Source organism: Hipposideros armiger, unplaced genomic scaffold (genome assembly GCF_001890085.2).
Source record: "Hipposideros armiger isolate ML-2016 unplaced genomic scaffold, ASM189008v1 scaffold_160, whole genome shotgun sequence".
Lineage (NCBI taxonomy): Eukaryota > Metazoa > Chordata > Mammalia > Chiroptera > Hipposideridae > Hipposideros > Hipposideros armiger.
In genome coordinates, this window is record NW_017731510.1 from 2,723,857 (window position 1) to 2,749,293 (window position 25,437).

At 34.4% G+C, this 25,437-nt stretch overlaps 1 protein-coding gene across 6 annotated transcripts in view; it reads left to right on the forward strand.

The window, feature by feature from the left end:
• Nucleotides 1–25,437, forward strand: part of CDK8 (cyclin dependent kinase 8) — a 112,798-nt gene that overhangs the window by 42,449 nt on the left and 44,912 nt on the right. For all 6 annotated transcript variants that reach the window (XM_019651468.1, XM_019651469.1, XM_019651473.1 and 3 more), the window contains exons 2-3: nucleotides 12,556–12,631; nucleotides 21,640–21,750. In XM_019651468.1, coding sequence (XP_019507013.1) covers nucleotides 12,556–12,631; nucleotides 21,640–21,750 — 187 coding nt within the window. The remainder of the gene's footprint in view (nucleotides 1–12,555; nucleotides 12,632–21,639; nucleotides 21,751–25,437) is intronic.

The window sequence follows — 25,437 nt, forward strand, 5'->3', positions numbered from 1 at the left end:
TTAACCATCATGCCACTCGGCCGGCCCTGAACCATAGGTTTTTAACTTGTTCTCGCCACCCTGCTTCTCTTATTTTCAATGTTTTTCTTCACATAGCATCCGGTGTAATCTGAAAATGCCCCTTTAATCATGTTTCTTCATTGGCTTCTCATTGCGTTTGTTGATTACTCAATCTTTCACACAGCCTACAAGTTCTGGGTGATTTGTGCTTGACCTCCCCCCTCCCCCACACCCGACCCTCAGTATCACCTTTCATCATTTTCTCTCCTGTTTATGATGCATCAGCTTGAGTTTCAGTCCCTTTTAAGTAGCAAGCTCCTTTTTTGCTTCAGGGGACCTGGTGCCTGGGAAGTGCTGATATTTAACATCTGGAACACGATCTAGCAAATGATAGAGGTGCATTAAAAATGGTTGAATAAATGAAATCTCCATGGAACATTTTAATATGAATGCTGTCATCTCAAGCTCCTCTTCTTTTAAAACCAGTTACTTGGCTATATCATTATTACCTTCCATCCAGTTAATTCTTAGGTTAGATTAGTTATTATTTTATTAGGGGACTTGAATTTGTACCTTTCTACTAGTTTTATTTCAGTCTCTTCACCTATATTGTAAGTATATTAAAGGCATAGGGTAGGCCATGTTTATCTTTATATCTCCATCACCATTCACCTAGCACATTATAGATGCTTGGTAAAGGATGAACAAGAGGCCTAATATACATGAGAACCTCAAGTAAATTGGTGAAAGAAATATTGAAAAGAGATGGTTTCATACCACCAGCAATGGGTTTCTCAGCAAAAACTTTACAGGCCAGAAAAGAGTGGACGATCCATTGCTGAAAGAAAAAAAAAAATGCCACTCAGGAAAGTTGTCCTTCAGAAATGAAGGAGAGATGAAGACTTTCTCAGACAAATAAAAGCTGAGGGAGTTCATCATCACTAGACCTGCCTTACAAGAAATGCTAAACAATACTTCAAGCTGAAATGAAACGATGCTGATTAGTAACATGAAAATATACAACATACTGGTAAAGGCATGTATATAGTCAAATTCAGAAAACTCTAATACTTAATGTGGTGTGTTAACCTCTTAACTCTAGGATAAAGGTTAAAGGACAAAAGAATTAAAAGTAAATATAGCCAAAAGAGAGCAGGGGTAGCTATACTTATATCAGATAAAATAGTCTTAAAAGCTTTAATAAGAAATAAAGAAGTCCATTATATAACGATAAAGGAATTATTTCATCAAGATGATATAACAATCGTAAATACATATGCCCCCAATATTGGAGCTCCCAAATATGTTAAGCATATACTAACAGATCTGAAGGGAGAAATAGACAACAGTACATTATAGTGGGGTCTTCAGTACCCCACTTTAAGCAGTGAATAAGTCATCCATGCGGAAGTCAGTATGAACCATACTTTAGAACAAATGGACAGACCTAAGGGACATGTATCATACATTCCACCCAACAGCATCAGAATATACATTCTTCTCAGGCACACATAATTCATATGTTAGGTTACAAACCAGTCTTAGCAAACTTAAGTGGATTGAAATCATATACCAAGTATTTTTTTCTGGCGACAACGATATGAAACTAGAAATCAATAACAGGAGGATGCCTAGAAAATTCACAAATATGTGGAAATTAGCACACCCCTGAACAACCAATAGGTCAAAGAAGAAATAAAAAGGGAAATAAGTATGTTGAAACAAACAAAATGGAAATACAACATACCAAAACTTACGGATGCAGCAAAAGCAGTTCTATGAGAGAAGTTTATAGTGAAACACCTGCCTACATTAAGAAACAAGGAAGATCTGAAATAAACAACCTCATTTTGCACCTCAAGGAACTAGAAAAATATGAAGAAGTGAAGCCCAAAGTTAACAGAAAGAAGGAAATACCATAGATCAGTGCAGAAATAATGAAGTCCAGACCGAACAGACAGTAGGAAAGATCAGTGAAACTCATAGCTGAGTCTTTGAAAGATAAACAAAATTGACAAAACTTTTTAGCTAGACTAAATAAAAAAAAAGAGAAAACATTCAAATAAACATCAGAAATGACAGAGACATTACAACTGATACCACAGAAATACATAGGCTGTTAAGAGACTTATGAACAATTATATGTCAGGAAATTGGGTAACCTGGAAGAAATTGATAAATTCCTACCTATGTGCCAAGACTGACTCATGAAGAAATAGAAAAGCTGAACAGATAGAAACAAGTAAGGAGATTGAATCAGTAATCAATAACCTCCCAACAAAAAGCCTAGGACTAAATGGTTTCCTGGTAAAATAATACACTATTCCAGATTGCTTTTCTAAAATGTTTGTACCAGTTTGTATTCTTAGTAACAACACATAAGGGCATAAGGGTTACCATTCCTCCATATCCTCATCAGTTTCAATGAGAACCATTAAGTGATCTTAAATGTTAGTCTTAAAAGATACTGGAAATAATAAAAATAGAATGCAAGAGTGAGATATTAAATTTTTTTTAAGTAGAAAAAACTTTGTGGCTAGATTTTTCTTTATATGTTCAGGTTTAACATTGTATTACTAATGGTGCGATAAAACATCTCCAGGTGAGAGGCAGAGCTGTAATATAATGACTCAAGATCTCATCTTGTTTCTTTTTTCAACAGTGAGCATTCATAACATTCTTTTCAATTATGGAGTGCTATTGACGGGTAAAAAGTAGCTTTGATTTGGTGGCTATATTGATGAGAATTTAGAAGGTTGATTCAGGGGGAAAAGATAGTTTTGGAGTGTTTTAATAGCATATCAGTCTTGAGCACTTACAATACTACTTACTTGGTGTATAACACATGAACATTTAAGAATATTCAGGTGTATTCACATGCCTGATGTAATAGTACTTTTAAGAAAAAAAATGTTTGGGGACATGTAGAAATAAATTAGCTATTTGAAAAAGCAGGAAAGGTCAACCATTTGGGTGAAAAATATTGTATGTTAATTTTTGTTTTGGGTGTTGCTCATTTCTTTTAGCATGACTATTATGGAGAAAGGAATGATTATAAATGACCAATGTCAAAGTATGGTTCTTGAAGTCAAGATGCAATGAGTATAACTTTATTCTTTAGAGAGTTGTGTTCAGAAAAAAAGACACTTTGGGAAGGTGATTTAAGAAAAATTTATTGATAAGCAGCTTGCTTTGATGGAAAACCCCACATTCAGTGATACCTGATCATGTTACTGTCATCTTGTAACTGACCAGACAGGAAAGGACCAAAAGTTTCTTTCTAGTGTCCAAGGTTAAAAATAATTTATCTAAGTTCTGCATAGCTGTTTCTCCAAACAAGGTAAAGGTGAGTTTGAAGTATGAGAACTAAGACATTTAGCTTGAGTTTGATTAGATAATGCAGATGAGAAATATTCATTGCTAGGTTTATATGAAGCTTTTCAAGTCCTTGGAGCTCAGCACCTGGAGCTGCCAAGAAACTGGTAAGTCAGTCCTGTTGGATCTCTTGTGCATTGCTGTCTCAGGGACTAAAACAGTGCCAGGCCCCCGAATTGCCAAGGGAGTAGTTCTAATAATATTTTAAATAAACTTATGTCATTAACCAAAAAATTAATTTGTGGGTTTTATTTGTCAGAATGATCAAAAGATCAGAACATGTTAACATGACAAAGGATTTTAAGCAAAATGTAGTGTGGCTAGCTAGAATGCGCTGTCATCAGAATTTACCCAATTTAAATGAAAGGAAGTGTTTCAATTTGCTTTAATGCTTTGTAATTTAATGTAAGATCATTAGGCATAATGAATGATAAAGGCCACCAGTTATGCACCTACAGCTAAAGAAAGTTTATCAGCCTGCTGTAGCATGGGAGAACACACACCTAGACACTGTGAGGTGCCTCAGGGGGAGGGAGGGAGGGAGGGGTCAGGGGCTTCGTAGGGTCTGGTCTGGTCTAGGCTGCAGGGTTCTAAGGAAAGGCCAGGGCAGCAGTCTGGATTGGAGACAGCATTCTGTTCAAGAGCAGGAGGGGTGAAGCAGAGCTGGGGACTCCTCAGTAAGAATGCAGTCATCACTTAAAAAGGGCCATTTAGTCATTTTGCAGCTGTGGTATGGCCTTGGGCAAAACTTTGGTTTCCTGTTTTCCTTTCTCCTGGCCTTGCCACTCATCTGTGAAGGATATTGCAATCTGTTTATCAGTGGGGCTTATTTTTACTTTCTCAGGCCCTCTTTTGGGCCAGATTCAGCCATTCAGGACATTGTTCTATAAAATCCAGATCTTTGTTGCCAAAATTCTGTTGATCACAAGACTATTCAGAAAACCTCATCTATTGTTAGATTAAAGTCAGTTTTCTTTGTATATTTGTTGTTGTAAGGTTAGTTATTGAATCATCTGAAGCAAAAATGGTTGTGCATATTTAACACTCTGGAGATCACATTGGAGCACTGTTAACACTGACAAATGCTGAGAGATTATTAACAGAGTTTTAATCTACCCCTTAGCCAAGAACCGAGGTCCCAAGTGTGGTTTTGTGAAGATAGAAACTTTCCTAGTTTTGACATCATAGGGGCTCTGTTGTGTTTAGTGATTTTAGCTGCTGTTTAAGGAGTTGCTTGGAAGTTGAGTGTAATTGCCCAAGGACAGAGTGAGCTGAGGCATCTAAAAGAAAGTGGCTACAATCTCAACAGTTGCTCTGTTTGCATAGTTTAGGGATATCATGAGCCAATTGTAGCCAGCAATTGGACTCATAGGAATTGACTAGGGATGCAAAGAGCAAGACTATAGGGATTGGTGTTAAAGATAACAAGCATCTGTTAATAGTTCAAAAACTTAAACCAGTAGAGAGGTGAGAAAAGAGTTTGGGGGAAGAAAAATCAGAGCATGCAGATTAGAGCATGATAATCTTTGGTTCCGGCCATTTAGGCTTTGTTCTATGGATCCTGGGTAGAAGCTTAATCAGGGGTCTTGGGTAGAAGCTGTGTCATTCTCTAACGTCATCTGGAGGATTCTTAGGAATTCTCAGTTTCGGGTCTCTGGCTGGAACAGCCTTCTAGTAATTCGATGATGTGTTGTCACTGTAATTGAGAGCTGTGGATCCAAGGAGTTTTATGGCTGTTTTAGTTGTTAACACAATACAGCAAGGTAATTTCCATGGGGGTTCCAGTACAGTCTTTCCCAAGTGATGTTTCAAAAATAGCCAGTTGCCTAATCTAAGAGCATGTAGAGCTGGTTAATTATCTAGCAAGATAGTGGTTTATCGGTGAGAAGATTGAACAGCTCTGGAATATTATGTTAAGTGGAATGCTTAGAATGGAAGAGAATGGCTCCTCTATTGATATATAATGCACAGTTAATGTACAAGGATTCAGTCAGTGATTAGCCAGGGAGTTAGAGCATAGTGAGAACTTTGATTTCTACCATCAAGAGTACTATGCTTGTCCCAGATTAACAAGGATATTAAAAAACCTAGAAACAATAAATCATTTGAAACAATTGTACCAGTTTTTGTATATGAACATGAGCCTGCCTCTTCTTAACTTAAAGTACCTAATTACTCAACATACATACGTTAATGTATTTTATTTGCATTTGACTAATTAATTTAACTAAATTTGCATTTAACTATAAAGACTGAACTTCTGTTTTGATTTGTCAAAATAAATCAATTTGGAGAGAACAGTTTTCACAATAGGAAATCCAAAGATATTTTAGATGTAAAAGACACCTCGCCAGTTTTATTTTGATTTGAGGACCTAAATTCATAAAAGGCAAAATCAAGAAGAATTTTAAATGATGTAATACATGAACCTTAGTCATGGTATCTAAAGGTAAGCAATAGTTCCAGGCAGTATTTGAAAATGCAGCAATAAGAACAATAATTATTAGGACCTTTAATCATTTTAAGTAAATAAATTTATTAAAAATGATTTAAAATATCATTAAAGCCCAATAATATATATTTAAGAGTATTCTTTCCCTAGTTGAAACTATTAAGATCATTAGGAATACCAGAAGTATCACACTAAAGCAAGTCAGGTGGTTCAGTTCATACCTTTACAGGGTTGGGGCCAAAGTGGTTTATTATCTTTACAGTCACTAAGATTTCACTCTGAAATCCAGCATTCACACAGACCTTTCCCCCTCAATAACCGTCATATCTCAGCATACAACGACAGTTGCTTATGATTTGCTTCCAAACTATTGCACCATAAAGAGAAGTAAATCTTAAATTTAACACCTTGACCTTTACGTAACTCACAGTTTTTACTACATAACTAAGCACAGTGATTAGTTCAGCTGCTTATTTATTTTATTTTTCCCTTAAGAATGCCTTTTTCCATGAAGGAAGCAGGGCCCTGATTTACATTCTGGTGCAAGCTCCTTCATCTGGCTGGCTGACTGTTCCATGACATTTTCCTATCATCCCAGCTGACGGTGTAATCCTCCTGAACAGACTCTTACACAGAGCTTAACTCCAAGGCATATCGGCTGACAGTGTCATCAATACTTCATGACTGTATACAGCGCAGAGCCAGTCTAGAACTTCTGGCTTCCAAAACTGCTGTTGAAAGTCCAAAAACCCTGACTCCTGATCCTTTCTCTTTTTTTAAAAATTATTTTATTGAGATGTGGTTGATATATAACATTGTGTAAGTATAAGGTGTACAGTGTGTTGATTTGATAAATTTATATATCAAATGATTTATATAAAATCATTTGCAAAATGATTACCACCTAGCATTATTAACTAACACCTCTATCACATCACAGAATTTTCATTTCTTTTTTGTGGTGGGAACAATTAAGACCTAGTCTCTCAGCAACTTTGAAGTTTATAATACAGTACTGTTGTCTGTAATTGCTATGCTGTGCATGAAAACTCAGGACTTATCTACTGGTTTCAAATTTATACCCTTAAACATTTCCCCAATCCGCCCCCCCCCATTTTTACAAGTTTGACTTTAAGATTCCACGTATAAGTGATATCATACAATATTTGTCTTTTTCTGATTTATCTCACTTAGCATAATGCTCTCAAGGTCCATTCATGTTGTCACAAAGGGCAGGATTTCCTTGTTTCTCATGGCTGAGTAGTAGAGTTGATTCTTTCTAAGGGGCCTGTTACCAGGCCCCACTGGAAGCCTGTAAAATCTACTTGTCTGTACTTTTCTGAAATGTCTAAATATTGTGCTTTGATGTGGGTCTGTTTCCATTCACTTGTTGGGAACTCATTGGACCTTCTAGTTTTACAAGTCCTGTCCTTCTGTTTGGAAAATTTCCTTGAATTACTTTGCACATTTTCTTCCTCTATTTTCTCTGTTCTTTTTTTTTTTTTCTGGAACTCCTAATTATTTATATATTGGATTTCATGGACTGGTTCTCTTAATTTTCCTATTTTTCTTTCACATTTCTCTTAGTTTTATTGTTCTATTTTCTAGGACATCTCCTCGACTTATCTTTCATCTGACCAATTCTAGTTCCAGGGGTATCATGTACTCTTCTCATTTCTCTGCTTTTAGAGGATTTTACTGTGTAAATTAATTGGTTCTCACCTTTCTTCACTGTTAGCTTCTGATTTAGTTTTCTTGGATTCTCTTAATCATTAGCTACTGTTTGTCCACTTTCTAGTTTCCAAATTTTTATGCTATCTTCTCTCCCACTTTTCATCCTTACGGATTTATGTCTTTAAAAATTCCCTTTACCATAGTTTCAGTAGGGTTTTAGGAAGAATGTGAAGTTGGATATGGGTGTTCAATACTCTGTTTTCCCCAAACACTGCTCATTCTTTTTTAACCATTCCTCTATAGCCATTTTATATTTTCGTCTTACTCCTCCCATCTGTTCAAGGCAAATGTTCACCACCCTCTTTTTGATCTTCTCACATGACATACTTTCAGCTTTTCTTTTCTTTTCTTTTTTTTTTTTAAAGATTTTTATTGGGGAATTGGGGGGATGGGAACAGTGCTGGGGAATTGGGGGAATGGGAACAGACAAGTTGCTGTCCTTTTCTTCAGTCTAGTTGTGGAGGACGTTGCTTCACTGGCCCAAGCTGGCACCATCATTACGCTCTTCCCGGGCGAGGCAGATCAGTCGCCGGCTTCTGGACAGCCGCTCACTGCAGCTGCTGGCCGCTCACGCTGGCTGCTGGCTACATACGGTAGCCCATGGCAACCCACTGACACAGGGGCTGCAGCCTACGTCGTCGCCGGCGACTCAAGGCAACCCAGCTCCAGGTTGAGCTGTTGTTCAGCATCTTAGCTGTGTAGGGCAGTGTCACTGGCCCTCATATGTGGGATTCGAACCTGGGCCCTCTGGCATCCCAAGCCAGTTCTTAACCATCGCGCCACTCGGCCAGCCCAGCTTTTCTTTTTTTATGTGATGTTGTCTTTTCATACGCATTTGTTGTGTACATTCCCGAAGTGAAATACATATACTCTTACAACCCTCTTTGGAGACAGTGGCATAAACGGCCCTTTCCCATTAAACCTCTGCCTAGTTCTAAAATCCCGTCAGTCCTCAGGGCTGTCAGCATATTTCAATGATATTAAACTGCTGCTGCTGCTCTTTGCTATTCTCTGAGCATGGCAGACCCTGTGTGTACATCTTTATTTTTGTCCATGCTGTTTCCACTTTCTGGGATGTCTCCTATAACTACTCATTTTTCTCCCCAACCCTTCCCTCCTTTCCTGACAAACTTCTGAAGTCTTAAGAAGCCCCGCTTAAATAGACTCTTTCTGAAGTTTTCTTTCATCTTGCTTCAACTTTTCAAGGTATAGTTGGTCACCCCTTCTATTTATAGTACTTAGAACACTATATTGCAATTATTTATTTATATAAGGATCATGAGCGAAACTAGGGAACAAACCATTTTCATCTCCAGAGTGCCTTTTTACTAAAAGATGACTGTGAAGATGGATAGATAAATGTGCTTTGTAAATCACAAAGTACCATTATATATTGATGGTGATTGTATTAGGTGATTTTTAAGGAGAGGTTAACTTCTGATAATCTAACATCTTTTTAAAGTTTTTTGTATACCTCCCATTTCACCTTTATTTCTGGTAATTTACTTTTATAAATATAAATATATAATTACTGAAGGATGGGGAGAGGACTGATAGATTAGAATTTTTAGTTCATTGAGAAGAAATTCTTATATAGCAAGTTGGCCATTTTTAAATGACAAATTTGGGGGCCTGTTGTTAAGGAGGTGAATGGGTTAAGTCTTTGGTTTGATAGTTTTCCTTTCTCACCACTCTTTCTTTGTAGAGGGCTCAAGACCAGGATATTATCCTCAAACAGTAGATAAAACAAGAATCTGTTATACTCTTGGGTTAACCATCAGGTTAAATACTATGTCTGTGAAAGTGTCTAATAGACTTGTTCTGATCCCAGTTTCATTTTATTTTTGTGTCACCCTGTTTAACTTTTTCTTTAAGTCTTTCAGAACTCATTCAGACTTAGTGAACATCAAGTACAGATATTCTTATTGAATTTTTAAGATAATGAGTGCCAATGATACTTTCTTTATTAGAAAGTATATTATAAAGCTGATTGTCATAAAACAAATCTTTTTCCAGAAAAATAATGCTGTAGTTGGGATTTGTTTTCCTGACTAAGGATTAGGGATAAAATAGGGTGTAAAAGCAAAGATAAAGCTATGTACGTTTTAATAACCATTTAAGATAAAGTATTAAATGAACTTAAATGAATAGATTTTATGAGTTATTTGTTCAGTCAAACCTTCATTCTATTCAGATCTCCAACTCTACCATCTCTGCCCTTTTAGCATATGACCTCATTTCCAACATCCAAAAGGTATGAAAGCCATCAAAATGAGAACTCCCCCAGTTTTCTGCCTCTGAACAACTTCTTTGCACCTAGATCTATCCTTTCCTCTGTCTTCTTTCTTCATATTACAATGGGAGAACTTCTCTTTCTAGCCCTGAATCTAATTTCTCCTCAGTGTTTCAGTCTTTGTTCTCTTAGTTTTTTTCTCTCTTGTATCAGCAGCTCCTTTTCTCTGGGCTCTTCCTGTTAGTACTTACTTAACATACTCAAGTCTCCATCTTAAATTATTCTTGAACCTTATGTATTACTCTAGCTGCTGTCATATTTTCTCCTCTTCAAAGGATTACCTAATTCATCATCTCAGTTGACATGTGCCCCTGTCATTCCTTAGCTTTCTGCAATGTAGACTCTGCCCCTACATCACTGTAGCTGTTTTAGCCTCGTCCACTATCCAGTAGTGATTTCAACATTGCCAAATTCAATGGACTCTTCTCTGTCTGCCCCTTACTAGACCTCTCTGCAGCTTTAGATACTATTTACTTTCTGCCCTTCTTGAAAATCTTTTTCTTCCTGGCCCTTCTCCTTGGTCTCACCTCATCAACTCTCATGGCTCTGATTACTACGTATATGCTCATAACAGTAAATCAAGTGTCTTCAGCTTTCTCTTGAGCTTTAGACATGTTTGTTCAGCTTGCTATCCCCACTTATGTGTCTCACAGGTACCCAAACTAAACCTACACAAAATGGGACTATCATCTTCCTGTTTCCTTAGATTAGTGGTTCTCAACCTTCCTAATGCTGCGACCCCTTAATACAGTTCCTCATGTTGTGGTGACCCCCAACCATAAAATTATTTTCATTGCTACTCTCTAACTGTAATTTTGCTAGTGTTATGAATTATAATGTAAATATCTTTTTGTTTTCCAATGGTCTTAGGCGACCCCTGTGAAAGGGTCATTCGACCCCCAAAGGGTTTGCGACCCACAGGTTGAGAACCGCTGCCTTAGATCTTCTCCTCCTGCTATGTTTCTTATTTATTTCACTGAATAATGTCAATAACCTGTTGCCTGAGGGAGAAATCATTACCTTTGACTCCTCCTTCTTCCTTATTCCCAATATTCAATCACCAAGTGCTATTGGTTCTACTTCACATCTCTCCAGTACATACATCTGTTCTCTAGACTAACCCACCGTTTTGCAGCAGCCCTCACCATCACCCAAGTAAAATTTTTTTTTTTATTGTTAGTTTCAGGTGTACAGAACAATGCAATAGTTACCCTTTTCACTCACCCAAGTAATTTTAACACTGTTTACTTTTAACTCATTTCTCTGCCTCCTATTCTTACCCAGCCCCCCAGCATTCAAAAGGCAGCCAAAGATATTTAAAATACAATTGATATTTTCTTGTTAAAAAATCTTTGATGGAGTACTTCCTGTTGTTCCTTAAGTAATAAGACTTTCATTTTCTGGTTCGAATTATATCCCCAGCCTCATCTCCAGTTGTTTATTTCCTCAAATTCTTTGCTCTCATCTCATGTGCCTTCACACTGTTTCCACTCTTTATCTCTCATTCTGTTTCTCTCTCTCTCATTCTGTTTCTCTCTCTCTCTCTCTCTCTCTCTCTCTCTCTCTCTCTCTCTCTACACACACACACACACACACACACACACACACACACACACACACACACACACACACACACACACCAGCAGTTCTCAATGTGTGATCTGGGAACCCCTAGGTGGGTTCCTTTCAGAGGATCTGCAAGGTCAACACTGTTTTCCTAATAGTGCTATGAGATTATTTCCCTTTTTTCACTGATTCTCATGAGTGTACGGTAGATTTTTCCCAAAGAGAACATAAGTTGATGCCATTGCTGTGATCGCTAATGAATATGTGCTTTTATATTCTGTTTCTAAAAGTTTCCATTTTTGAATTCTGATAATTCTGACATTGATACACAAAGCTCTTCAGGGTCCTCAGTAATAACCATGAGAGAATACAGGTCCTGAGTCCAAAAAATTTGAGAACTGCCAGTTAGTCCTTCATTAGGTGGTATTTCTTCTGAGAAGTCTTTGCTTGGGTACCCCTGCCCAAAGTAACTTTGGGGTAACTTCTCTGGTTACCTATCATAGTACTTATAATGTATTGTGGTAGATCAGTTATTTATCTATTTAGGCCAGTAGACATAGAAAGCTTAAAAGAAGGAACTCTGTTGTATCTCTATTACCTAGCACAGTTCTGGATGCATAGTAAGTGCTCAATAAACACTTGTTGAGCGAATTTCTTTGAAGGTATTTGGGGGGTGCACGTGGAGGGTAAGAGGACAGTAACACATTTTAAGTTATAACCATTTTGTGCTTTAGTGATACATTCATTTTTTTTAACCCACTAATATGTGAATGGGTTTTAAAAAGCAAGTTTTATTTTACGTGTACATAGTCACATGCATACATAGAGAGGAAGTGTATACATGTTAGAGCAGAAGCATCCTATTACCAGAAGTCAGGAACTCTATCTCTGAATCTCTGTCTTCTGCAAATGACTGTGGAGCCTTGGACAAGTCTTTTTATTCCTTTGAATCTAACTTCTCTCATCAAATAATGGGGTTGAACTAGATTAGCTAAAAACTTTTTCCTGTATTACACTCTGAATATATGTGAGAGGCGTCAAATGTATATTAAATATGTGATTTATGTTTGATATTTTATTAAAATGCACATAAATTTAGATTTCCCTATATATTAAAATAACTTTGTTTTTACAGGAAAGATGATAAAGACTATGCTTTAAAACAAATAGAAGGAACCGGGATCTCTATGTCGGCATGTAGAGAAATAGCAGTAAGTGAAGCTCTTTTTATCATTATTATCAACTTGACTTAAGAATGTCAACTGTGTAGGTCTCTGAATTGTTTTTCTCACTTATACACATTAATTGAAAGTTAATGAATATTGTTTGTATCAACTGTCTGTAAAAAAATATTAGTTTTTTTAAAGAGAAGTAAAGGTGGTATGTAGACCTACAAAAATTTCTCTATAAATTCATTTATTTGGGACTAAGTCTATCTCAGTTGTTTATATAGATATATTTTTTTCAGTAATTGTCACTAAATAGTTAAAGGTTCAGTTATTCTTATTATTTCATTGAGTATAATAAAAGTGGTATGTTAGTTCATATAAAATTAATATTTCTATTTTGATGTGATGAAATTCATGTTACTTATATGCACTTAAAATGAGATTGTGTCACTTGATTTTCATTGTATCTGTCTGTTCATTTGAGTATGTAAAAATATATGCCTTTTTGTTTTGGAAGCGTAGCTTTCCGTATGGTATTAGAATCTCATTTTATTTTCAAAGGAAGATATTCTTTATGTTAATCCATTAGTAAATAATTATTCATACCATTAAACAGCATTACTCCATGAGATTTTACTTTAGTTTTTACTGTTGTAAAACTATGGGTCCAAATTTGTCTTTTCAGGCTTTGAATAATTACTGTAATCTTTGCTTTTGGAGCTTTCAGCCCTTCTGTTTACCCATAGATATAGGCTATTGTGACCTGGTGATATTAATTTAAATAATTTTACTCACTTAACAGATTCTAGACCACAGGGTTTTCAACTAACAGTCATTATTGTGTATCATGTTGACAGGAATAGAGTAGCTAAAAGTAAAGAAACAGAACAAGTCAGGTCCCTGGCCTTAAGTATTTACATGCTGATGAGGAAAGAGACTCATAAATCTTATAATAACTGTGTGCCAAGCACTGTGATAGAAGTGCACAGAGAATGTTAGAAGGGTAAACATCTAAACTAGAGAATCAAGGAAGGTTCTGGGTTTTGTAGGACATATAACAATTACCAATAGGAGGGAAGAATAGGGGTTAGACGGAGGGCATTCTTAACGCAAGGTATGCTGTGTTGGAAATTGTGTTTCATTTAATTGATAAATTTTTCATCCTCTTGAATCTTGAGGCAAGATATCTGTACATTAACTGCTCTTCAATACCTATTCTGTATATTCTAGTCAGCTTTAAAGAATTAAAATCCATTGAGCTATGGCCAGTGATGTTAGACATCATGATATGATTACCTTTGAAGGGGACAGGGAGTGGCAGGAAAGGGAGACAAGGGAGTTTTCAGCATGCTAGTACTGATTCTTAATCTTGCTCTGGGTCTGATTTTATGGGATAGTATGTGAAAATGCACTGAGCTGTGCACTTGTGGTTCAGTGATTTTCTCTATGTTTATTATACTTCAAAAAGTTTTCAAAACAATAAAAACTTGGTTTCAGAAATAGACATTCTTCTCTTTATGTTTATATTGATAACTGTAAGTGCAGTTTAAGCACAAAAAGGAATATGAAAGCTTGATTGTGGTTCTTCAACTTAAGGTGAACAGAAATTTCTAATTTTGATGAAGTCTAATTTACAAGTTTTTTTGTTTTATGATTATTTTCTGTGTCTGGCTGAAGAAACCTTTATCGACCCACTGATTGTGAAGATACTGCTCTATGTTTTCTTCTAAAAGCTTTATAGTTTTAGCTTTACTTTTTAGTCTATGATTAGATTTTGTTTGTGGAATGATGTAGGGTTTGAGGCTCTCCTCTCATCCCATATGAATGTACAATTGTTGTACCATCATTTTTTGAAAAGATTCTTGCCGGTTGAATTCCTTTGGCCTCTCCCTAAAAAACTAAATGGTTTTGTAAGTGTGGGACTATTTCTAGGTTCTGTTTTGTTCCATTGACCCCTTTGTCTGTTCTCATGCCAATACCAGATTACTCTAGTGTTACAGCAAAACTTGAAGTAAGATGGTGTAAATCCACCATCTGTATTCTTCTGTTTCAGGATTGTTTGGGCTATTTTAGGTCCTTTGCATTATTATTTAAATTTTTTAATCAGCTAGTCAATTTCTAATTCTAAAAAATGCCTACTGGGATTATGGTTTGGATCAGTTCAGAGAGAATTGACATCTTAATAACGTTGAAACTTCCAAGTCATGATCTAGTCCATTTTTTAAGGTTTTCTTTCATTTCTCTCAACTATGTTTTGTAGTTTTTAGTATAGAGGTTTTGCAGACTTTTTGTTAAATACAGTCCTAAGCACTTCATGTTTTCTGACACCATGTACATGGAATTATTTTTAAATTTTTATTTAACATTTGTTTGCTTTTGTAATCAGAAATAGAATTGATTTTTTAAATATTGTATATTATGTATATTATATATGTATTCTATATCTAAATTCATAAGTTTTGGTGATACCTTGGGATTTTCTATATAACTAATTATGTCGTCTATGAGTAAAAATAGTTTTACTTCTTTCCATCTTCATGCTTTTAATGTTTTTCTTTCCTTACTGCACCGGCTAGGGCCTTTCAATCAATGTTGAACAGTAGTGAGAGTGGACGTCTTTGACTTGTTCCCAGTCTTGGGAGAAAGTGTTTTCAGTGTTTCACCATTAAGTAAAATGTTAGCTGTAGGTTTTTTTTAAAGATGCTATCAGTCAGACATAGGTTGTTAGCATCTATTTTTTTTATAAATAGTATTGAATTTTATCAAATGCTTTTTGTGTTGTTAAAGAGTTTAGGTCTTTGAGTTTGAAGGATGTTAGTCTATAATTCTCTTTCTTGCGATGCCACTGTCTTTGGTATCAAAGTTGTGCTGTGTTGATGAAACAAGTTACAGAGCATTTCTTCACCCTCTGTTTTCTGACAGTTTCTATATGATTGGTAGTTATTCTGCCCTAAGTGTTTGATATTATTCACCAACCAGTATTATTTTCTTAATAGATATAGAGCTACTCAGATTTTATATTTCATCTTGTGCTTGATAAATTGTATTTTTATGTAATTTGTCCATTTTATTTGTTGAATTTATTATTAGCACAGAGTTGTTCATAATAGTCCCTTATTACGTATATTTTCACATCTGTAGCTTCTGTAGTGAAGTCCCTCTTTCATTACAGATTTGGTAATTTGGGTTTTCTGTTTATATCGATGTTTTCTCTGATCTTTATTATTTCTTCCCTTGTACTTACTTTTGGCTTACATTTCTTTTTTATTTTCGTAAGGTGAAACCTTAGGTGATTGATTTTTAAACTAGTCTAATATAAGCAATGAAAACTATTAAATTTCCCTTGAAGCTGTGTTTTACTTGCATTCCACACATTTTGTTATATTTTTATTACTTAGTACAAAATATTCCAAATTTTCTTTGTGATTTTTTTCTCTTATTCATGGACTATTTAGAAATGTATTTAATTTTTAAGTATGTGAGGCTTTCTAGATAATTTATTATTGTTGATTACTAATTTCATTGCGGTCAGAGAAAAGAGACCCTATATTTTAGAGATAACATAATGAAATACAGGAGAAATCATGTGATGCCTGGGATTTACTTCAAAATAATCCAGGGTAAGGTGGGAGGAGTGGATATGAATATAGATAAAACGAGATAGGCTGTGAATGGATAATGGTGTATGGGGGTTTCTTTTACTATTTTATTTACTTTTGAAAATATTTCCATAATAAAAAATTAAAAAGAAAAAATCCCATCTCCTCTGGCAAGTCTCTCTCCCTTCCATTTATGAAATCTTCCCCTGAGAAGTCCTATTTCCCTACCACTCACCTCTATTATTCTCTTATGATCTGTACCCAGTTTCTTTCATAGCACTTTCTTTTTAATTTTTAGTGCTTATTTGTTTACTTATTTTCTTTTTGTGCTTTCTTACCCCCCACTACACTGTAACACATTTCTTCACCAGTGTATACTAGTCTGACAGTAGTATTTGCTCAGTAAATAATCGTAAAAGGATGGAAGGAAGGAAAGAATTCTGAGAATTTCTTCCAAAGTTAAGAGCATTGCATATCTGCCTCCTCACTGTGTTGTAAGTGGTTTGTTTTGTATTTCTAGAATTTCCTGTGAGCTGGAATTCTTTAGCTCACTGATTTTCAAACTGGGCTTCAGTGGTCCATCAGTGTTCCAAGCGCGTGCCTTGTAGTTGGGATTGGGAAGTTAGGGGATCAAAGGTAGAGCTCTAGACTCTATTTTTTAAAACTCGCATCTACTTTAACCTAAGCCCCTCAGCTTTTAAAAATCAATTTGCAAGGATTCCATTGAAGAAAAGGTTCCACAGCTTTTTAAAAAATTGAAATAAATTTTGGAATATTTTTCCTTATGCTTTTATAGTAACTTTAACTCACTTATTATACTTACAGCATAGATTTACAATTTATTATTTTTGCTAAGTTCAAAAACTTTTAGAAATAAAGGTAGTTTTGAGAATTTTACACGTTTCTTATGTATTTTCTCACTCACCTCTGTTGGTGGTATTTATTGACAAGGTGTAATTTTAAGTATCATTAATTTATTTTTTATTTGTACTTTAAAACTTCAAGTTAAGTGTGATATTTTATGGCACAATTGGAACGAATTAAGTTTATGATGAATGATGTATTGAAACATTTGTATTTTTAGCAGTGATCTTAGTACTCAGGGAATTATAAGATTTTATTCCAAGTAGAATTAGAGAAACTTAAGTGGTTTCTGTGATGGGAGCCATTGCATACATTTATTTAAACCTTTTCTTTAAATATTTTTACACAAAATTTTCAAAGAGGCAAAAAATAACTTACAAAATGTTAAGAAGTAGGCACCAATATGCTATGGGCTCTGTATGGGGTGATGAAATGCTAAAGTTCTATTCATCAGATATGAAAACTATGGAATGCTCCCACAGGGTCAGCACCAACCTCACAGTAGGGCGCACGCAGCTGTTAAGACCCCAACTAGATTACCTGAGTCCTTAGCCTGGTTTTACCTCTTAACTATCTTGTAAGACCCAAAGCAAGTTACTTAATTTTCCTGTTTTAGTTTCCTCATTTGTAAAATAGGAATAATAATAGTATCTCATAGGGTTATGGTGAGGATTTTAGAACACTTCTTTGGACATAATAATTCATTTATTCATATATTCACCAAATACTTAATGAGTGTCAGGTGCCAGAAGCTAGCAGTGCAGTGGTGAGGAAGACAGAGTGCCTGCCATTGTCCAGTTCACAACCTAGTATACAGAGGGTGCCAAAAAAATGTATACCCATTTTAAGAAAGGAAAAAACTATTCATTGTAATACTCAATATGTATCGATAACAAAAGATGAATACAAGCCACATTTGACTTCTGCAATTACAAGAGGTGCTCAAAATGTTTTCCATCAGTGTCCAGACACTTCTGGTTACAGCAAACTACTGCTTGAGCATAGATAACATCTCTTAAAATGTGTATACAGTTTTTTGGCACCCCCGGTATATTTGAAACATCTGTGTACGAATTGTAGAGAACTAGTCTCCCAGGGTACTCAGTCTTAGGAGGTATTGGTATTAGCCATAGAGTACTGGCTGTGTATTTAAAAAATTAATTAAAAACATTTAAATCCTGATTCTAACCATTAACTAAGAATGTGACCTTGAGCAAATTATTTAATCCCCTTACACCACTGTTTTCTTGTTTGTAAAATGGAAGCACATTAGTCCCTTTTTATCTGTAGAGGATATGTTCCACCAGTGGATGTCTGAAACCACAGATAGTACTGAACCCATATACTATACAGTTGAGCCTTAAACAACATGGGCATTAAGAGGCACCAGCCCCCACACAGTTGAAAATCTGAGTACAACTTTTGACTCTCTAAAAGCTCAACTACTAATAGCCTGCTATTGACTGGAAGCCTTACCAATAACATAGTTAATTAACACATATTTTATATGTTATATGTATTATATACTGTATTCTTACAATAAAGTGAGCTAAAGAAAATGTTATTAAGAAAATCATACATATGATTTACAGTACTTATTGAAAAAAATCCACGTAGAAGTGGACTCATGTTGTTCAAACCCATGTTCAAGGGCCAACTCTATTGTGTTTTTTTCAGTACATACGTACCTATGATAAAGTTTAATTTATAAATTAGGCACAGTAAGAGATTAACAACAATAACTTATATTAAAATAGAACAATTATAACAATATACTGTATAAAAGTTATGTAAATGGCTTTGGGGCCATTAATAACTAAAATAAGGGTGACTTGAGCACAAGCACTGTGATACCACAAGAGTCGATCTGATAACTGAGAGGGTTACTAAGTGACTAATGGGTGGGGAGTGTGTGCAGTGTGGAAACGCTGGACAAAGGGAGGATTCATGTCCTGGGCTGCACGGAACGGGTCAGCACAAGACTTCATCACACTACTCAGAATGGCGCACAATTTAAAACTTAGAAATTATTTCTGGAATTTTCTATTTAGTATTTTCAGATCATGGTTGACCACAGGTAACTGAAATCACAGAAAGTGAAAGTGCAGATAAGGAGAGGACTACTCTACTATAAATATTTCATAGGGTAATCATGATTAAGTGAGGTAATGCATGTCATATGCTTAGCACCATACTTGGCAGTTGGGAAGAGCTTCATAAAATGGTTGTTGCTTTTTAATTTTTTTTTTTTTAATACAGGCGCTAAACCTCATCTTGGTGGTGAAATTGGGGAGATATCTAAGAATAGCTTTATATGTAGGTTTCTAATAATTGGAGAGAACTTTTGCCAAAGCTTTGGAGTTTGTTTGTTATAATTTCTACCTGGCCAGTTTCCAGAAAGTACTTGAAATAGCTGCCTACTTGAGAAGTATGTTCCATTTGTGAAGTAATGGAGAGAACACTGACCCAGAACTAAGATGAACCTAGCACTAGGTTTAACTCTAGTGGTTCCCTATCCAAGTTGCCTTGTTTATTAATCAGAAAATGGTAAATTTAGATTAGGTTTCTGAGGATTTGTACATAATAGCTAAAGTCTCATAAGTTTGAAATTATATTCTAAAAGCCGAGATATATAACTTGATTTTAATCTTGCTCCTGAATCAAATAATTATCACTTTCCACAGAATAATTGTTAATATAAGTGACTTAGTATATAGTCCATTCATTGTCTTTTCTTTGCTGAATTCGTTTTAGAGCCCCTAATATATTGTTCATTTTACATTTATATTGATTCTTTTTGTGGGGTTGCAATATTCTTATAAAAGTTACTGAAATCATAAGTTCTAAGACCTTTCACACATGGCTGTCATATATTTAGAACACATTTGGAAGGCACTGTGTAAGTTAGTTTTAACTGATAAAAACATAATATCAGGCTTTTAAGAAGTTTTTTTATTATTGATGTTTTGTTTTTGCTTGGTGTGATAGGAGTGCTTTTTAACTGATGGATTATTAAGGCCACTTTGGTTATTAACTGGGGATAAAAGGAGATAAAAGATTTTAAATTGAAGAATGTCCTCCTAAGAGATGAGAAAGGTTAAACTCATAAAAATGTTTCTACTTGGATGCTTCTGTTTGTATAAGTTCTTTATCATTTTATGAAAAAGGTTACAAAAATTTACTATCAACTTTACATAATTTCAATGCCTGGGAAAAAAAAGGACTGTATCTTATAGTTAAAGATATGTTGTATTTTCTAACGTTGCAATTAGTTTTTAAAAGAATTACAAGCTAAAGATTTGTTTTAAGTTCAATTGTTTTGTGATGTCAAAATATAGACAAGTAACAGAATGGGAGAAAATATTTGTAAATCGTATCTGATAAGGGTTTAATATCTAGTCTATATAAAGAATTATAACTCAATAACAACCAAAAAAAAATCCAGTTCATAAATTGGCAAAGGACTTGAACAGACAGTTTTCCAAAGGAGATACACAAATGACCCATCAGCCCATGAAAAGATGCTCATCATTAGTCATCAGGGAAATGCAAATCAAAACCACAATGAGATACTACTTCATACCTATTAGGATGTGGCTATTAAAAAAAAAAAAGGAAAGTAAATGAGTAAGTGTTTATGAGGATGTGAAGAAGCTGGAACCCTCCTGCATTGCTGAGGGAATGTAAAATGGCTCAACTGCTGTGAAAGCCAGTTTGCTGCTTCCTCAAAAAGTTAAACATAGTCATATAATTACCGAATGATCCAGCAACCCACTTCTAGGTATACACCTAAAGCACTGAAAGCAGGTAATCAGATACCTGTACACCCGTATTCATAACAGCAGTACTCACAGTAGCCAAAACATGGAAACAATTTGTGTTCATCAGCAGATGACTGGATAAACAAAATGTGGTGTACACATACGAGTACAGTGGAATGTTCTCAGCCATAAAAAGGAAATGGAATTGACACATGCTACAACATGGATAAACCTTAAAGACATTATGCTAAGTGAAATAAGCCGGTCACAAAAGGACAGATATTGTATAATTCTACTTATATGAGCTATCTAGCATAGGCAAGTTCATGGAAACAGAGAACAGAGTAGAGGTTTCAAGAGCTGAGGGGCAGAGGGAAATAGGGAGTTATTATTTAATGATATGGAAGTTCTGGTTAGGATAATGAAAAAGTTTTAAAATGGATAAAAGCAATGATTGCACAACATTGTGAGTGTACTTAATACTAGTGAATTGTACACTTAAAAATTGTTAAAATGATAATTTTATGTTAGATATATTTTACCACAATAAAAATTAAAACAAAATTTAAAAGTAACTAAACAGTAACAAGATCAGTTTATTCCATTAGATCTTTTCAGTATCTTTTCCCCACAGATTTTCCCTCTTTTATTACTTAAGCATTGGACAGCTCAAGATTATGTGGGTACCTATTAGATTTTTAGGATTGAAAACTATTAGATTTTAGGATTGGGTTTGTATTGCCTTTGAATTACAAATGGTGTGGAATTTTTTTAAACATTATTTCTATGGCAAAGATTTTTTAAATGGATCTCCTTTGTTTTGTAGTTACTTCGAGAGCTTAAACATCCAAATGTCATCTCGCTTCAAAAGGTGTTTCTGTCTCATGCTGATAGGAAAGTATGGCTTCTGTTTGACTACGCTGAACATGACCTCTGGGTAAGGTGAATTGCTGGTAGACACAGAACAACTGGTTTTAGTCCAGGATAGTAAGAATAGATTTACATTTTTAAAATAAAAGTAAGCTAATAGAATGTGCTGGATGTATTACCAAGGCTAGAGTATTTTGATTTGTAGTTTTACTTTTTGATCTTAACAATTTGACTTTATAACATATTACAGAAAACAGTAGAATTTGAAGAGTTTAATAAACAAGCTATTCAATATTGTAGCCTAGCTATAGATTTTTGATAAAACAAAAAATTAACTGCAATAACTTTTGCTATAAAATTTAAAAGCAGCATACTTCTGTTTATTCTGTAGTGTAAAGGAATATAAAATGAGAAGGTGGTCTCCTCATGTAGGGAAACGAATATGTTATATTTGGAAGAGTAGACTGAGATCTAGTGGTTCTGTTATTTGTCACATGACATCAGGCAAGTCTCTTAATAGCTGTGAAGCTGTAGCTCCCACCATCTGTAAAAGGTAATACTTTTCCTGCTTCTTTTACAGGGTTTTTCTGAAGAGCAATTTTGCATTCGAAAAGCTTTATAAACTAAGTATACTATACAAATGTAGGAAGCTATTATTAATAATTTATTGAATATCATTCACAATTGATGTTCAGTATTCTAATGTATTTCTTATTTTCCTCAGCAGAAATTCAATATTATACTTGCTGGAATTGGGCCTATTCTTATATAGGAAGAATTCTTTCTGGAAGAGAGCTCTACTACAATATTAGATTCGCATGAAAGTAGATTCTGTTGTGGCTTTTAGTTATTCTGTGTTTGTCTGACATATAATGAGAATATTTTTAGATACCCAGATTCAAATATTAGACGATCCTCAAAGCCAAGTAATTACAGTTTATCAGTTTAATATAATGAAAAAATGATGAAAAAATGATAATTGATAAAAATTATTATAAACTAGGAATTTAAGTTTATTTTGTCTAAATAGCTGAACTACAAACAACTACCTCAGTATTTTCCATTTACTAAGGAGATTGTTTTTAACATTGGTATTTTAAAAAGTCTTTAGTAACTAAAGTTTACTCCTTTGTTAAATATAAGTTACATTAAAAAAAAAAATCTAAAATGCCATCCTGGAGATAAGACTTTCTGCTATATATAATGAAAATCTATAGCCAAAATAATTTTGAAACATATAAAATTTATATCGTGATCAGTCGTGTTAACACAATTGCAGTTTAAAAAAAACAAGTAAACAAAACCCACTATTATGTTAATTCATTAACAGCTACTTCACTACTGTGAGCTATATTTTTTCTGTTATTTAATAAGTATTAAGGTCTTTAAACACTTCACTGTGTTTTGCATACTGGTATATACTTACTAAATTAGCATGGCTCTGCATTTATTGAGATGAAAGAGAAAATACAGAGGGTGCCAAAAAAAAGTGTACACATTTTAAGAAAGGAAAAACTTTTAATATATACCGATAACAAAAGATGAATACAAGTCACTTTTGACTTCTGCAATTAACAAGAGGTGCTCAAAGGGGTTACCATCAGCGTCCAGATGCTTCTGATTATGGCAAACTACTTACTGCTTTAGCAATGTTGACCAAAGTGTTAACATCTCTCAAAATGTGTATACATTTCTTTGGCACCCCCGGTATATATACTGATAGGCAAGGGATTACAAAGTCTGGCTCGGCTTCAAAAATCTTAAAAATAATTTATATTTTTCTTTCAGCTGTAGTTTGTAATTACAAATACAAAAATTTGGAATAAAACTAGCATAAATTCTAGTAAAACTGTTTAAAGTAAATTCACCTTCAAAAACAGTAAAATACCTTCAAACTCTTTTGCTCCTTTCCAGAATTAGCCTCATTTACATAATTTTAAATCTAACATTTCAGAAATTGAAGTTATCTGGGTTTCATATGCTTTAAGATTTATAAGAAATTGTTTCACTCTTTAGATTTCTGTTTTCCATGACTGAATGTTATTTGATTCAAATTGTTTTTATAAGATGTCTGGAAAAAATTGTTTCAAACATAAAATAAACACATGAAATTTTCTCTCTCTGTTTTGCAAAACTATTGTCCAAGGTCCTTGCTGGAATAAATATTCTTTCATTGTTAGCTTCTGTCCTTTTAAAAGAAATCTAATCAAATCAAATTGGGATTCTTTTAATAAAAATCATTAAATTAGGTTGCCAATATTGAACTGAACATTCACCATACTCAAACCTAACATGAAATCAAATTATATTATCCAGATTTATGAGAAAACTTGCAGGCTGATTTATAAACACGATTTTTGTAGTAAAACATAGTTGAGTATAGGAGATAATGTATTCAATATGATTTCTATCAGGCTGGTATGTAATATTTCATTTTACATGGAGGTATAATATTTATACTTTTGCAAAATATGCTGCATGTTATTGCTGCCAGATGTGTATAGCTAGTCAACATTCGCTTTATCATCATCTTCTTAATAATACTCATTTAAGCCAAATAAGTACTTTTAATGTTCATTTTAATGAAAACCAAATGATAATTCTGTTTGCTAAAACCTACTTCTTTATCCATTTTATTTTCTTATTTTAATTGGAATATTGAAATGAACTAGCTGGGGTGTAAAGCAGCAGAGGGTGACCAAAACAGTTGTAGTAAAAACAGTCATTTAAAAAAATCACTTAGGGTTGGTGAAATTTCATGCTATGCACACCACGTATTTGTTACATAGCCCTGGAATAAAAATGAACATAACAGATGTTCCCACGATAGTTTTTTGTAGTTATAAAATGCTGGTAAAAAAGTAACTTACAATGCCCTAGTAAAAGTGTTAATTCAAGAAATGTATATGGCATCGATTGATTATCTTACCTTCCCTGTGTATTTGTTCCTTTCATTCTTAACTCAGATAGACTTTCAGTTTTTAAAAAATGATGTATTTTAACTTATTTTTATTAAGCTCTGAGAGTCACTAACTCTTCTTAAAGTGAACAGACTTGATTATCACATCATTTCTTAGGATAGGTGACAAAACATTCTAGTTTACTAGGAGTTGTAACTGTATTTTGTTTGCCTGCTCCTAAGTACTTTGAAAAAATGACTGAGAAGAAAATTAAAATAATGTAATTTTGCTAATAAAATATAGATTAATCATACCGCATATGCACTGACTGGTACCCTTTACCTTCCCACCAGGTAGTCTTTGCTATAATACATATTTTTGCCTTGGAAAGTAAAACTCCTTTACTCATTAATCAGTAGATATTCCTTATCCATGTTCTGCTTTCTATGTCATAAGAAAATAGGAAGTAAAAATATTAACCTATACTATTAAATATCTTCTGTTTTAATTATATTTACTAATTTTAAGAGCACGCTTAGTATTCACTCGCCAGTACTGGGCAGGAGCCTGCTCTTGTGCCTATCAGATGCCAGGCATGCGCACAGTGGTGCCCAAGAAGAGCTGGCTGCAGCTGACTTCTAGATTTTTTAACAGTTTAAGAGTGCTTTAATTAAAATGAAGAAACAATTGGGAGTTTGAAACATTGGATGTTGTTTCTTTTGAGGTACATTTATTTATAACGTGTTTCAGTTTATGAAATAGCATTTGTTTTACTGGATGTCCATTAACACTATACCTAGAAAGCTTTGGTAAATGGTACAAGGCTTTTTTTTTTCATTCGAACCTTTCATATT